The sequence below is a fragment of the Zea mays genome, chromosome 7 (genome assembly GCF_902167145.1).
Source record: "Zea mays cultivar B73 chromosome 7, Zm-B73-REFERENCE-NAM-5.0, whole genome shotgun sequence".
NCBI lineage: Eukaryota > Viridiplantae > Streptophyta > Magnoliopsida > Poales > Poaceae > Zea > Zea mays.
The window spans coordinates 162181646-162198205 of NC_050102.1; the positions used below are offsets into that span (position 1 = coordinate 162181646).

The window sequence follows — 16560 nt, forward strand, 5'->3', positions numbered from 1 at the left end:
TGTTATGATATGTGATATGGACATGTGTGGATGTGTCATGTGCTTAGATATTTGTATTATTGCATGGCTACATGTTTGTAGTGTTAAACACTTAGAATATGATTTTTCAGTTATACATATATTTATGTACATAGATCTTTATATTTAGTTGTGTGGCTCGCGAGCCTAACGAGCTGGCTCGAGCTTCCTAACGAGCCGAGCCAGCTGTTTAGCTCGTTAGTATAACGAGCCAAGCCGAGCTGGCTCGTTACAATAACGAGCTATAACGAGCCAAGCCATAACGAGCCGAGCTGGCTCGATATCCACCCCTACACATATGGTTGCAAAGGCTCTACACTTGTACAGGAACAAACAACAACAACAACAACCAGAAAACTTTTCTCCACACCGCCGATAGCCCGATACCACCCAATGGAACAGCCGGAGCACGAATGCGACAAAGCTTCCTGTACAGGAGCACCCCAAAAATCAATGCGAGAACAAATCGTTGGTTTCAAAATTACGCAAAATCGAGCAAAGACAAAGTGGGCCGCTCTCCATTGGGCTTAAGCGTTCAAGATTTAGCGAGCCCATCTCACTGTGAATGTAAAACCGACCCACGAACAGTTTATCGCCAGGCCCATCTGTCTGCTATCCAGACTTTGCACAAAGGCGCAGGCCCATCTGTCTGCTCACTAAAGCCTCGGCCTGAAACACTTTACTCACTCACGCAGGCCCAACGTCTCATCCCGTAGCCCGTCTCACTTGGGTTTTCTTCGTTATAATCTTCTTTTCTATTCGATTCAACCAATACAAACGGAAAAAAGTCCCTATATATACTGAATGCAAATCCATTCCGATAGAACCCCTCACATTTATCAGCTGCAGACCCCCACGTGGACAGAAGTTATATGGAGTCTCAAGCAGCTATGACTTTTGTGTGTATAGATCTACAGCTTGTAGATTCGAGAGGCTGCAACAGAATAGGATTGCATCTGGCTGCAACAAACTAGAAACAGCCTAGCGTTCTGTTTATGAAGGGCCTTTATCCCACCACGAAACAATTTCCCGGCACTGTTTCACTCAAGTTACTTGTCAAAAAAAATATATTATCACTCAAGTTTGCACATGAACGACGGAACTTGCTTGCAATAGCCGCCCGCTTTCGTTTCAGTTACCACGTCGGCGTTGCAATCAGAATCAATCGTCCTCCCGAGTCCCAGGTCCCAACAGCAGCACAACTTCACAGGCAGAAAAACAAACTGGAGCGATCGCCAGTACCATCACAATGTCAACCACTGGTAAAAGGCAGAGGGCGCTGCTTGTCAAATGAGCGCGGTTGGGTCGCCTCCGCCTCCACGGGAAGCAAGCAAGCCAGCCAGCCAGCCGGCGGCGACGGCGACCGGCCAACTCCTGGCCGGTGGCGGCGATGTGCATGGGGGTCAGAGGCTGGCGGGCGGTCCCAAAGAAACCAATCAGTCAGGTGGCCGGACCAACCCGGCATATATCCCCCAACCAACCGGGGAATTGTGTTGACCTAGATGACTCGACGGATCTCAGGTCTCAGCTGTTGGAGTATAATGCGTGTCTGATCGGACAGGTATATACATATATATACTGCAACCAATCATGCGTCCACCTTACTAGTAGTACTACCTCGATGATGCAGTTCCCAGGTCTGAACCGAACCATTTTAGCTAGCTTACAGTGGTTGGCACCACCCCATGATTGTTCTAAGAACGCCACAACCTGCACCGTCTTCTTTTTATTCTGCAGGGGATTAAAAAGGAAACGGTGGTTACCAGAAGATTGTTTACTAGTACTAAGCCGGAGTTAGATTGGAAGCAGGAGGAGCTAGCATGGATACCCAGCCATGCATGGTTCGTTCCAGAAGTTGCAATGGTTGGGACCAAAATCAAATCATTCAAGGTGAGAGGACCGTTTCAGGGATGTAGTAGTGCTAGTGTAGACCTGCATTATATTATTCAGAGAGGTGGTACCAATGCCATACGCTAACTGCTAATCATTCTCCGGTTGGGATATGGTTCATGATTACACAAGTCAGCCTAATGATAAGCTGCAACAACTGGGAAAAACAACAGCAGCAGCGAACCGTATGATTTTCTGAGAGGGAAAAAGCGTATCATATTTCAAAAGGGATGGTAAAACTCCGCATTGTCGCTGAACTTAAAATGTATTAGCATCTGCGAATTGACTTTATAGTTTTCCAGACTATACTATAGACTATAGTACGTAGAGAGACCAGCAAAGATAATAAAAAGATCTAAAACTACTGTGGCGCTGCAGGCGAAATTTTAGCCTGTTTGTTTCGCTACCTCGCTTGCCATAATTTTTCAAGCCTAAGGCTAGCCAGGTTTGATAGAGTTAGGCGTGCTTTTGGTTTGTAGCCGCGGTTGTAACATGATTTTTCTACTGATGCGTAGGTTCCGGTCATCAATGACTCATAAAAAGTGTGACAAAATTCTCTTAGTCACACCATGGTCTGACGCGGAATTTGAACACCTATGGGTTGTTTGATTTGCTGCCTAAAATACCACAACGTGTCTAACTTTTCTATCTAAGGTTAATTTTTTATTAAGCAACTAGCTCAGACATATTATAGCACCTTAGGTAGGAAAACAAACATGTCCATAACCTTAGACAAGTATGGTAGAAAACGTGTGTCAATGCTTGGCACGATAGGTATGCAAACAAACATACCGATGATGAACTGTTGCCCGTAAGGTCAGATTAACTCTGGAGTGAAGAAATATGGCTAAGGACTTGAACTGATTGAACTAGCGTTCCTTCTCTGTTGTCTCGTGTTCATGATGATGATGAAGCTAGTGAGATTGAAGACATCAAGGCATGTAGATATTTTTTCTCTGTTGTACAACACTAGCTAGCATGATTAGCAAGCTGCGCTACTCTTTTAGTAAGCTACACAAGCATATAGATATTTTTTCTCGAGCGCATGCAAGTCGTACAAGCTAGCTGCCAATGCCACGTGGGGCATCGCACAGTTAAGAAAACCAAGTGGTCGTGGCATACTGGCGTGCATAACAGCAGCTCAGAAACGTACAAAGTAAAGAAGTACAAACCGTCCAATAAATATTTGTTCACAGGGGAAAAAAAACTACTGCAAATACAAAGCGCTGTCGTCGCCAACGGCAGGCACGTTTACAAGGTCCCACTTTGCTTTTAAACACGATCCCCCTTTCCCCCCGTTTCACACTTTGCGGCACCGCCAGAGCCCGATCGAGCCCATCCCACACCCAACGACGAGCCAGCGCGGCGACGTGGTCGGCCCGCCCACGGGCCCGTCATCCGCGACCCCGATCACGGCCATCCACGTGTCCCGGACGCGCATCTGCTCCCGGCTCCCCCTGTCCCGTCCTCCTCCTCCTCGTTCCTTCGGCCCCTCCCCTCCCGTCTCTGCCCGCCGCGCCTATAACTACTCCACCACGGCCGCCCTCGTAAACGATCTGCGGTTTCTTCCACGCACCAATCATTTCGGCCACACTGCACACGGACGAAACTCGCTCGTCCTTCGCCTCCAGCAGCAGCCGATCCGTATCCAGTTCCCGTGCCGTGCCCACCAGGGGGAACCCGATCGATGGGAAACTGCTGTCTCGAGAGGCCTCGTCGCGGTGGCAGCGGCAGTGCGGGCTCCGTGCATTACGCCAGGACGAACCCCGTGTGGGTGGAGGACAGGAGGGAGGAGGCGTGCAAGGGCGAGGGCGAGGGCGCCGGCCACGCGCCGGCGGCGGCCACGGAGGTGAAGATCAGGATCACTAGGAAGCAGCTGGAGGAGCTGCTGCGGCGCGTAGAGGACGGCAAGCACGGCGGTGGCTGCGGAGTGCCCGTCCAGGACGTCATCTCGGAGCTCCTGTGCGTGGCCAGCACTAGCTCCAACTTCCGGCACAGGGAGGAGGGGCAGTGGCGGCCGTCGCTGCAGACCATACCCGAGTGAGACGGACCATGGTCTGATTGACGATCAGATCATGTTACTTGATATTACTTGCTGTTTTAGTTATTTAGCACCTCCGTCAATCCATGCATGCGTGGCTTAGCCATTTGTTGCCATATTCATACTAGTAGCATAGCATTAGATACCAGATAGGGTGTACATTTGTTAGGTCTTGGATCAGGAGACCAATCTATCTTAATAAAGTATATTGATAGACATATAAGCTATGAAGAGTTATTTATCTTTTTTTTTGTTGAGTAGATACATCTCTGCTTACCTGTTTTTGCTTTGGACATTGGATTGTGGAACTATGGAGTACAGATTACCATCGGAGCTTGTACTTTGTTAGTAATTTTAGCTCATTTCAGCTTGGTTGAACTGCTTTTGAAGTGGAGGGTTTCTGAATCGTGTCGCTAAATCTGTACTGTGCTGTTTCGTTTAGTAGTGCTCTACTGCTCTTAATCCACTTATGATCATCAGATCATGGATGAAGATGAAGCAGGAATATTGACATGCAGTACAATAGAATCCCTGTTGTCTGTTCTGATGCCTTGTGCCTCCTCTGTTCATACCATTATGTAGACATTGGACATACCATTATGTAGACATTGGAGGCGCTCGAGGTCAGAGTGATTGAGATGGTGAACATCCATTCCTCAGCTGCTCTCATTCTTTTTTTTTTTGGTGTTTTTATGGTGGTGCCCTCGGTTTTGCTGTTGTCCTCATTTTTACCCTTAGTTGTGTTTTTTGCTCAGTTTTACCCTTCTGTTCTATAGCACTGAAAAAGGCAAAACTGAGCAAAAAAAAAAAAACACAACTAAGGGTAAAAATGAGCACACCAGAAAAACCTTTTTTTACTCCATCGTGAATTCTGACCATTTCTGGCGCTTGATTTCTGAACATGTCGTCCGTTTGTTTTTTCTCTATTTTTTTTATTTTTTGGCTTCTCCAACGCCGAGTTCTCACCAGCACGTTCGTTCAATTGTCCATGTATATTGGTTTTCTTTGTAGATAAAATTATTTTGGTCATTAACATGCGCTTCTAAAGGCGGTTAACTAAATTAGTTGAGCTATGGATTGATTTGTCAAACATATGTAAGCTATTTTTTGGTTTTGTTTTCCAACCGAGATTCTGTTCCACGCACGAACAGTTCTGATCTAGGCCGTGTTGACTTTAAAGGAGATCAACCGTTCTCGACTTATTCTTTTTTTCAAATTAGTTTTTTACAGATCAGCATGTTTTGCATTAAGAGATAGCAGAGATGTTTAAACTATGTGCTAGGCTGTATCCGCGTCGGAGTTTGTCTACTGTATTACACTAAGATAAATGTTTTCGGTTTTTTCAGTTCATATTCGCATCCAATTGTCGCTTCACAAATGAAAGCAAATCGGAAGCAGTTTATAATTTCAAGTGGTTGACAAGCGAATTAGCAGATTATGAGGTGTTTGGGATGGCTTTAGGTTCTAGCTCTAGTGTGGAGATTTAGTTTATAATATCAATTTAAATAGTTTTAAATATTTCTAATAATCTGCTTCATTAACTCTACCAATTTTTCTGGAACTATAGTTGTTCCAAACATCTCATCCAAAATAGTCCTAAACATCTCATTCGAAATAGCGTGGTCCAAAATTACACGCATGCATGGCGACCGGATTTTCTACCTAGCTAGGGTAAGGTGGATTGAACTTACAGAACAATCCGTAGAAACATTTTTGGGCCGTATATTATTGTGAGCACGGGGGAATTGAAAAGTTCTTGTGGTTGATGATGTTACTAGCTGGTGATCCATTCACCTCATCGAGGATTTCTATATAAATAGATATAATCACTGTCATGTCAGCGGACCTCACATCTCACTTGGTCGAAAATCACGCTAAACTTCGCTTTTTTTTATCTAGGACTAAGTATAAACAGCTATTTTTTAAGGCTCTTTTTTTATGCTCATATAAAGGAATATACAGAGATGAAGCCGAAAGTACTAGCTTTTTATTGCTTTCTCCCTCATTTTCCTTTCTCATGCATGCCCATATTACCAACCTGTAGCACTTTATCTGTTTATGGAAGATTGCCGTGACAAGGTTTGTTGCTTTGCTTACCCCAATCCCAAACCAAGCATCGTCCTCTTCATAGGTAGTAGCGTAGGACCAAAGAGTAGAGTTAGTATTTTATATCTCACCTGCACAAGATTGTCGTTTGCCTTGGTAAACGGTAGAACGAAACAAGTGGAGGTGACCAGTCAATCATATCCAGTTCATGGCGTCTGAGCGTTGCTGACATTTGTATAGTTTATGCAGTACAGCCAGTTATATATTGTTAGCTTTCGAAATAAAAAATGGAAAACCTGAGTTATCCAAAGTTGTATAAAAGCATAAAATCTATAATCTGAATATCTGCATTTATATTGGTTTTTGGTATACTAGGTACTAAATAGGTGTTTGTTTTGTTTTCTATTGGTTCTAAATTTGTATTTAACATATATCCAATACCACCCATATCCGTATTAGATAACTCATGTAATGGGTATCATGTGTCTCCCTGGAGCGTAATAAGCCCACCTGGAATTCCGTTGAGCAGCACCCTGGTAGAAGTTTTTACTAGCAGCCCACTCAACACATCCCTCCAGATTTGTCTAAAACCTAAGTGTTGTTTAGGTGCACTTTGTATTTTACTAGCAGCCCACTAAACACATCCCTCCAGATCTGACCAAAACCTAAGTGTTGTTCAGGTGTAGTTTGTATTGACAAGTATGCTTATCTATCTCGCCATAGCAATTGATCTTTCATAATGGGCCCCTTAAGGAAATTGATAAAATTTGACAAGCCTTCCTTTGGAGAGGGCGCAAAGAGGCTATAAGAGGGCACTGTCTTGTGGCTTGGTGAAAAGTTTATCGCCCACTTGAATTAGGAGGGTTTGGAATTTCTAGCTTAAATGAACTTTGTTGGACACTCAGGATGAGATCGACATGGCTAGCCAAAACTGAACCAGAAAGGCATTGGTCGTCCCTTCCCATATAAGTGCATGGTAAGGTGAGAGTATTTTTCCCCATGGCCATGCAAACTGAAATTGGAAATGGCATGACGACAATTTTCTGTTGTGATCGATGGCGTCATGGGCAAAGAATAATTGAAATTGCTCCTCAGCTATATGATGTTGTTCCTAAAAGGATAGCTAGTAAGCGTACTGTAAGGGAAGCTTCAACTACTAGAGCTTGGCCGCTTGGGTGCGTGACATACAAGAGGCCCATTCAATCGGATTCATTGTGGAATTCCTCCAATTATGGGACCCCTTGTCGACAGTTGAGCTGCAGCTTGATAGCGGTGTTACTCATTTCTTTCGTCTCTCTACCAATGGATTCTATTCTGCAAAGTCGGCATATCAGAGCTTTTTCATTGGATCAGTTGAGTTTAGGCACCCCTAAATGTACTATGATTCTACTATATAATAATTTATAAAACGCTCTTCAGCTCGCTCCTTTATGGAAGGCACAAATCCTTGCCGTCGTGAGGGGCATGCGCTCAGAAGATTATATCACCGGTGCAGCCAAATATTCCCAAACAGAAGATGAAGCAAGGTGATAAGGAGGCCATAAATCCGTTGTATGAACAACGGATGGACACAAATCAGCAGGCCCTTCGAAAAAGACATCACATGCGGACATGCCCATACGACGCAGGTAATGAGAGGACAACTAAAGCCCATTCGAACATGCGAAAAGACATCACATGCCCATACAGCCATACTGGGCTGGGAACGAGGGGACGAAGTAATAAAGCCCATTGTGCCATGCGAAACGAGTCATACGCAGCTGGGCCATAATTTGAGGTGTAGCGTACGTTGTACAATACCTAGGAAAATACGGTAAAGAGCGGCCCAAAAAGGTTTCTCTTCTCTGTCTGTCTGTCTGTCCGCCGTCCGGTCCGGTGTACCTGAGGCTTTTATTTAGTACCCTGAGCTCCCCATGTGCTCGTAATAATTTAGTAACAGGGGGGTGAAGCAAAAGTTTTCGAAAATCATTGGCAGCCAGTTCGGCAGCACAAGAGACCGACGAAAGAACACGTCGTCGATGGCAGTACTGCATCTTAGGAAAAGCATACTGATTTTAATAATCTGGGACCGATCGGTTATGACTTGGCAGAAGCTGCAGCAGCCAAGGATAGAGCACGTGGGTCGGCCAATCGGCGCTGTCGCTGCATGCACCGGCACCCCGGTCGACGTCGAGGCCGCGCCCGCGCATCATTGTTTCGTTCACTCGCCGCACGCACCAGAGCAGGTCAGCAAGAGCATATCTGCATATGCGCACCGCCGGCCGGACTCCTACGTGTGGACATGGACGCCGGCGGGTTCACAGGTAGACAGACTCTCACACGGCCTGACCAGCTGACCTGGACATGCATCGATCGGTCCGTCGATGTTGACGGAGGAGGTACGTACGCTACGGTACTACTGCGTAGCGTACGTCGTCTCACTTCCAGCTAGCTGGCGGCTGGCGCGCCGCCGGTCCGGTAGCGCAGGCGCTGCTAGCCCTTTGACGTCACGAGTGACGCGCGGATCCCTCTACTACTGACACAGGATTTGCGAGGCATGGAGCGATAAGATAATTTAAATCTGGCAAGTTGCAACTTGCAGATTTGATTTCTATATCTACTCCCTCCGATCCGGTCCGTCCCACGAAGCTTATGTTTTAGGGTTCAGGATCTGTACTAGAAAAACAAATTTATATATTGATGCGTTTTAGATTGATGGACACTGCCTCGCAGATCATACGCGGTTCTAGTTTAATAGCGAGTTATTCGTGGATCATCTTCAGTGAATAAGTGGTACAAGGGTACTTCGTTTTCATTGAACCCGCGGTCCTAGCCTCCCCTTTCCTTACCCCCTTGCTCGCGCCGCGACTCATACCGTCAACCCTTCCTCTCACACCGCCGCCAACAACGTGAATCTCCCTCTATTTTTCGGGATGTTTTCGAGATCGTAGCATTAGCATAAGCTATACAGTGGCAACCATAGAACATCGAAGCTTTTCTGGGTGAACTTCGAATTGACCTCCGGTGCTATTGCTACTGCCTGCAACGACAAACGACTTCTGCTGTAGTGCTGTTTGTTTTATCATCCGGTAAACCAACACTTGTCTACCTTGTTGCTGCTATGGAAACTCACTCAGTTTTGGTACCATTCAGGAGTTCAGAGAAACAACAACCATAACCACGCGACGCCCATCAGTTTGATGCCAATGGAGCCATCGATGGGTCTTGTCTGCTTGCCTGCGCTTTTTGCTCAATCAAGGACGGCTTTTAGAACGTGTTTGCTTGGGAACCCACCACTGCCCAGACCCAGAGTTGTTTGATTCACACAGCAGATCGAGTCGGTCGGTTTTGTCAGCTTGGGGGGTCTGGATCGCTGTCTGTCGGTGTGCGTGTAGGTCATGCTGCCCGGCCTGATTTATGAATTGAATTGAGAGTTCGGTCATATGAATTGAGAGAAACAACAGCAGATCGCTGTTTGATTTTAAGTCTGCCTCCAACTCCAACAATCATATGAATTGAATTGAGAGTTCGGTCATTATTGCAATGATTATGCCAACATCTGTACTAGTTTAGGTGCGAGGTTGTTCGGGCTATAATAAAAGGTGTTTAAATGTACTAGACCTAGTAATTAGCTTCTAAAGACATTTGAATAGTATAACTATTATTTCAACTATTAGCCTTTTTAGTAAATTAGCTAATAATTAGCTTACCTGTCTAATTTTACTAGTAATTTTTTAGCTAACTAACTTGTTGGACACCAAAATGAGCGGACGGTCCGGCCCATGGGCCCGGACGGTCCGCGTGTCCCGAGATTAGATTAACTCGGATGTTTATCCTTATCTCGTGCGTGGTTATCCATCTAATCACGTGGGAGTTTGTTGGCTATCTCTTAGGAAAAGGTCCAGATGAAGCATAGTTCTATAAATATAAAGGGGTACGGCCGATTGAGAACCCCCCGAACACATTCCAATCGAACCAATTACCTTACTTTTCCTGCCCTAGGAGTAGATGTAGCATAGTTCTAGTTGTAGCCTTCCGCATATCCACCTCCACCCCTAGTCGACTCTACGTCGTCTAGATCCGTCTTGGGTGGCCTGCCGATCCCAAGACGACCCTAGGATCTCACCCCTCCCGGGGGGCAAGATCTAGTTGTCCATTCAAGACCTCTTCCTCGATTTGATCTCTTAATTCCTAGGCGACTCCACGTCGTCTGGGGACGCCCGGGTGACCTGTCGACCCGGAGCTGTCACACCCGGTTTTTAGAAGGTAAACCGAATGCGAACCATGTACGTGCCAGGATCAGTTATTCACGTACACAGCAGTTACATAATATGGACATCATCACACAGTGCTCAAAATAGTATTAATAAGGGAAATAGTCGATTACATCATACGTCTGAGACGTCCATATAGTTCTTACAATAAATCAAAGTGCGGAAAAGAAACGTAGATAACGCGGCCTTCACAGGCAGCCGACTGGGGGTTGCCGCTAACCCACACCTAGAACTCGTTGTAATCTTGGAACTCCTGGAAGTCTCCTTCCACAGCTTCATCTTCTCCTGAGCAGTGGTTGCAATGCTGACAACCTGGGGGGGGTTTGGTGTGTAGAGCAAGGGTGAGTACACATCAACATACTCAGCAAGTATCCTGTTTGGCTGTAGTGGACTAGCTTTATGTGGGGATAAGTCAAGCAGTTGCTTTTAGTTGGTCAGATTATTATTTACTAGTAGAAAGCCAAATTTTAGCATTACCCAAGTTATTAACCCGATGTACCCTTTCCAAACGGAAAGAATACCACTTACCAGCACCATAGTCATAACCAAAACCATCAATCTCATAACCACCTGTACCACAATGTCTCTGATCAAGTATCACTAATCACTGGAGCTCCCTTGGCCGCTCATAACCGCGAGCACGGCTGATATATCAGTTTCATAACACTCTGCAGAGGTTGTGCACTTTACCCACAAGCCGTGATTCCCTCTTGCCTCGGGCCGATCAAACCCTTAAACACTACCAAGGTGAATAGGCAGGGTTTCACTACGTAGCCTTTACAAAGATTCCCCGGGGCTGTAGCCACCCGTTAGGTTTCCTAAATGCACCGCACTCCTCCCCAAGGGGCGAACCCAAACTTGGCAGAGCGAGCCGCATACACCGAGCCCCATTGACGGCACGACGGCTAAGTGAACTACATCCCGGATCCTCTAATTATTCAGCTAAGGGCACCCCATTCCACCCTCATGGTTGCACTGTTTTCCCGGGCAGTCATCCATAGAACAGGTCCTTACGGAGAGGCACTCGAGAAACCGCTCGAGCCCCCTTGAAAACCACAAGTATAATCATAAAGAAGAACGGGAAAACAGCGTATCATAGATAATCACATCATGTTCATTGATTAGAGTTGAGCAATAGCATCAGACTAAGTAGTAATAATCCGACCCAAATAGGTAAACAAGGACATGGATAACAAAAGCTAGTCAATCCTTAGGTATAAATGTGTAATGCGGGAGGTGAATTAAAGAATGAATAGGACAGAGATAGGTCAAAGGACACTTGCCTCCACCAACCGACTGCTGCTCAGGGGCTTCTCCTGCGAATTCCTCGGGCTCTTCGACCGGATCGTTCTCTATGCGAGCGCAAACATACATACATCCATCCACATATTTAATACAAAAGAACAGTACACCATACAAGATAACAAATAAAGTGAATATGCACCAAGTATGACATTCGATAACGCATTTGTTATGGCTAGAAAGAAACGGGAAAGGTCTCGCAGGGGGTTAAATCTTATGCACTAATGACACAATTGGTTTTTAACAAAATAATTCTGTTATATATATTTATATATACTGATGGAAACCTAATCACTTTTAGTTGATCAACATTGCACAGGGTAAACAATTAACTACGTGAATCAATAACATAACGGAATTTTAAACTAAACTTCCTATTTTCCCATAGCATGAACAGTGATTAGCCTACTTAAAATACAGTAATTATGATCACAGAAAGTAAATAAAATAAAATAAAAAAAATAATAAAAAAACAGAAGGGGGGGGCGGTTGAACCGGCCCTAGGGCGGTTGAACCGGCCCTAGGCGGGGCGCGGGCGGGGCTGGCCGGGCGGCTGAGCCGCTGCGCCGGCCGGTTGAACCGGCGGCCAGGCGGGCGCGGGGGGGGGGGGGGGGGGGGGGGTCGGGCTGGGCGGCCGAGCGGGCGGCCACAGGCCACGGCGGGGCAGGGGACGGCCGGCGCGGACAGGGGGCGGCCGGGCCTTGGCCGGGCAGGGAGGGGGAGGGGAGGGGAGAGAGGGAGGAGGGAGAGAGGGAGGAGGGGGGGGGCTCACCGGTGTCGGGGATCGACGGCGAGGGGCGGCCGGCGGCAGGGGGCGGCGCGGCGACCTAGGGGCAGGGGGCGGGCAGGGGGTAGGGGCGGCGGCTTAGGTGGGGAGGGAGAAAATGAGGGGGGAGAGGGAGAGGGTTAGGGAATAAGGGAAAGAGGGGGGGGCGGCTGGGCCTACTGGGCCCAGGGGGGGGGCGCGCAGGGGCCTGGGTCGGCCGGGGTCGGCCCACGGCGCGGGAGAGAAAAAGAGAAGATTAGAGAGAAAGAGAGAGAAAGAAAAAAGAAAAGATTACTTCTCTGTTTTCGAAATCCGATCTTCTAGATGAATGCGATTGCACTTTCAAAAAAATGCAAGGGCGGCATGGTGCATCAAACAACATAAAGTATTTAGGGTTTTTATACGTACGGGAATTCCAAACCGAATCCCGCTAGAACTTTGGAAAAGGTCAAGGTTTAGCGAAGGGAAAAAGAAAAGGAAAAGGTAACGCCCGAATTTTGGCGAGTAAAGAAAAGAAAAAATTCAACTGCAAAATTCGGGGCGTTACAAACCTATCCCCCTTAAAAGAATCTCGCCCTCGAGATTCAGGGCTGGCTAGCAAAGAGCTCCGGGTACTTGGCCATCAGATCATCTTCACGCTCCCAGGTTGCTTCTTCCTCAGAGTGGTGACTCCATCTGACTTTGCACATTCGGACGGTCTTCCTTCGGGTGACTCTATCTGCAACCTCAAGGATCTGAGCTGGCTTCTCAACATAGGTCAAGTCCTCCTGGACTTCCAGACCTTCCACTGGCAACTGCTCTTCCGGCACACGCAAGCACTTCTTCAACTGAGACACATGAAAGACATTATGCACAGCAGACAAATTCTCTGGCAAACTGAGCTGATAAGCCACTTCTCCTCGTCTCGCAAGAATCTGATACGGACCAATGTAGCGGGGTGCTAGCTTGCCTTTCACTCCGAACCTTCTGACTCCTCTGATCGGTGACACTTTCAGATAAACAAAGTCTCCGACTTCGAAACTCAGCTCTCTTCTTCTTGTGTCTGCATAGCTTCGCTGCCTTGATTGCGCTATCTTCAGATTCTCTCGGACCATCTTGATGTTCTCTTCGGCTTCAAGCAAAATATCTGGCCCAAACACCTGCTTCTCTCCAGGCTGATCCCATTGCAACGGAGTTCTGCAACTCCTTCCATACAGCGCTTGGAACGGTGACATCTTCAAACTGGCCTGATAACTGTTGTTATAGGAAAACTCTGCATAAGGCAATCGCTTGTCCCATCCGGACTGATCTTGCAACGCACAGGCTCTCAACATGTCTTCGAGAATTTGATTGGTCCTTTCGGTCTGGCCATCTGTCTGCGGATGATAAGCTGAACTGAAATTCAGATGCGTGCCCAAGGCTTCATGCAACTGCTGCCAGAAATGAGAGGTGAACTGCGTTCCTCTGTCTGACACTATCTTCTTTGGCACACCATGAAGACAGACGATCCGAGACATATACAATTCTGCCAATACTGCACTGTTGTAGTTGGTCTTGACAGGTATGAAGTGGGCTGACTTGGTCAAGCGGTCCACTACTACCCAAATGGAATCGTAGCCGGCTCGAGTGCGAGGCAATCCGACTATGAAATCCATACCAATTTCATCCCATTTCCACTGAGGGATCTGCAACGGTTGCAACAATCCAGCTGGTCTCTGGTGTTCTGCCTTAATTCTTCGACAACTATCGCACATAGCCACATGCTCTGCGATTTCTCTTTTCATTCCGTACCACCAGAATTTCTTCTTCAGATCCTGGTACATCTTCTCACTGCCAGGGTGAATCGAATAAGCTGTCTCATGAGCTTCCTTAAGAATCAACTCCCGAATAGACTGGACATTGGGAACACATAAGTGGTCTTTGAACCATACCACACCTTCTGCATCTTCTCGAAAATCTTTGCCTCTGCCATCTAGAATCAATCGCCGAATCTCACTGATCTTCTCATCATTTTTCTGCGCTTCCTTGATTTCGCGCTCCAAGGTAGGTTCCAATTCAACTGTGACTCCTCGCGAATTGTTCAGAAATCCGAGGCTCAACCTGTCAAACTCTTTGGCCAACTCATAAGGCATCGGACGAGCGACCATCAGATTGACTTGACTCTTTCTGCTCAAAGCATCTGCCACTACGTTCGCTTTTCCTGGATGGTAATGAATCTCCAACTCATAGTCTTTGATCAATTCTAACCATCTTCGTTGCCTCATGTTCAATTCTGACTGAGTGAATATGTACTTCAGACTCTTGTGGTCTGTGTAAACATCGCATTTCTGTCCATACAGATAGTGCCTCCATGTCTTCAGTGCGTGAACCACTGCTGCCAACTCTAGATCATGGATTGGGTAGTTCTTCTCATGAACCTTCAGCTGTCGGGACGAGTAAGCCACAACTCTTCCCTCTTGCATCAACACACATCCCAAACCTGTGTAACAAGCATCGCAATACACCGAGAAGGGCTTGTGCACATCAGGCAAGACTAGGACAGGCGCTGTAGTCAACTTCTCTTTCAGCGCTTCAAAGGCCTCTTGACATTTCTGGGTCCACTTGAACTCAACTTTGTTGCCTAGCAACGCTGTCATTGGTTTCGCAATCTTCGAAAACCCTTCAATGAATCGCCGATAATATCCGGCCATTCCAATGAAGCTCTTGATTCCTCGAGCATCCGTTGGCGCTTTCCAGTTTAGAATGTCTGCCACTTTCTTCGGATCCACAGCCAATCCTTCTTTGTTGATTATGTGACCCAAGAACAGGACTTCACTGATCCAGAACTCACACTTGCTCAACTTTGCATACAACTGGTGCTCTCGCAATCTCCGCAATACCATCCTCAAATGATCTGCATGCTCTTCTTCACTTTGAGAATAAACCAGAATGTCATCAATGAATACCACCACGAACTTATCAAGATAATCCATGAATACACTGTTCATCAAGTTCATGAAGAATGCTGGCGCATTGGTCAAACCAAAAGACATCACTGTGAACTCATATAAACCATACTTGGTAATGAATGCCGTCTTCGGAATGTCCGAAGGTCGGATCCTGAGCTGATGATAACCTGACCTTAGATCGATCTTGGAGAACACACTGGCTCCTCTCAACTGGTCGAACAGATCTTCTATTCTGGGCAAAGGATACTTGTTCTTGATCGTGACTTCATTCAAAGCTCGGTAATCAATACACATCCTCTTAGTACCATCTTTCTTCTCCACAAACAAGACAGGGGCGGCCCAAGGCGAGGTGCTTGGCCGGATGTAACCTTTCTCTGACAGCTCATCAATCTGCTTCTTAAGCTCAACCAACTCTGGTCCAGATATTCTGTAAGCTCTCTTAGAGATGGGGGCGGTTCCAGGAAGAAGCTCTATAGCAAATTCAACTTTCCGCTCTGGTGGCATACCCGGTAAATCCTTTGGAAACACATCTGGGAATTCAGACACAACCTTGATACTCTCAATTGGGTCTGCTTCACTGCTATCGACAGCCATCTGATAACAACTTCCTTTTTTTGGCTCAGGCGGGACTAACCCGGTCACCACTTCCTCTCCTAGTGGGGACACCAACTTGATTGTCCTTTTATCACAACTGATAACTGCCTGATACTTATCTAACCAATTCATCCCTAGGATGACATCTATTCCCTGAGTACCCATTACTATAAGGTTGGCGGGAAACGCTATCCCCCTTATTTCCACACTTACATTTAAACAAATGCTATCAGCTCGAATTCTACCACCAGCTGAATCAATTTGAATAGGGGTTGACATGGTAGTAATTGGAAGATTATGTGCTTCTACCCATGATGCAGTAATGAAAGAATGTGTTGCTCCAGTATCAAATAACACTTCTGCAATATGGGAATCGACTGGGAACATACCTACTGTCATGTCGGGGGTCTCCTGAACTGCTTCAGCCTCCAAGTGATTCAATCTTCCATGATTATAGCGCTGCTGAGAGCGATTGCCTGCTCCAGGCTGAGACACATTCTGCTTTGCTGGGGCATTGGGGTCTGACTGCTGCTGGGCTGCCTTCTTCGGACATTGCATCACCCAATGGCCTTGCTCTCCACAGTGGAAACATGCCCTGTTTCCAACCTGAGCTGGTGCTGCCTGACTGTTCTGCTGATTTGCTGGGGCAGGAAGACGAGGTGCTTGCTGATTCTGCTTTTGAAACTGACCTCCTGACTGATTGCTCTGACGGTTCTGGTACTG

At 46.7% G+C, this 16560-nt stretch overlaps 1 protein-coding gene across 1 annotated transcript; it reads left to right on the top strand.

Annotated features, from left to right (window-relative positions):
* Positions 1-3462: 3462 nt before the first annotated feature.
* LOC100274659 (uncharacterized) lies at positions 3463-4167 on the top strand. The gene has a single exon (NM_001148984.1). It carries the CDS (start codon positions 3596-3598, stop codon positions 3950-3952), a length of 357 nt encoding a protein of 118 aa, NP_001142456.1. The 5' UTR covers positions 3463-3595; the 3' UTR covers positions 3953-4167.
* Positions 4168-16560: the final 12393 nt, after the last annotated feature.

What these genes read in the sequence shown, in the direction of transcription:
- LOC100274659 (NM_001148984.1), top strand. Translation starts at nt 3,596, where the DNA reads ATGGGAAACTGCTGTCTCGAGAGGCCTCGTCGCGGTGGCAGCGGCAGT.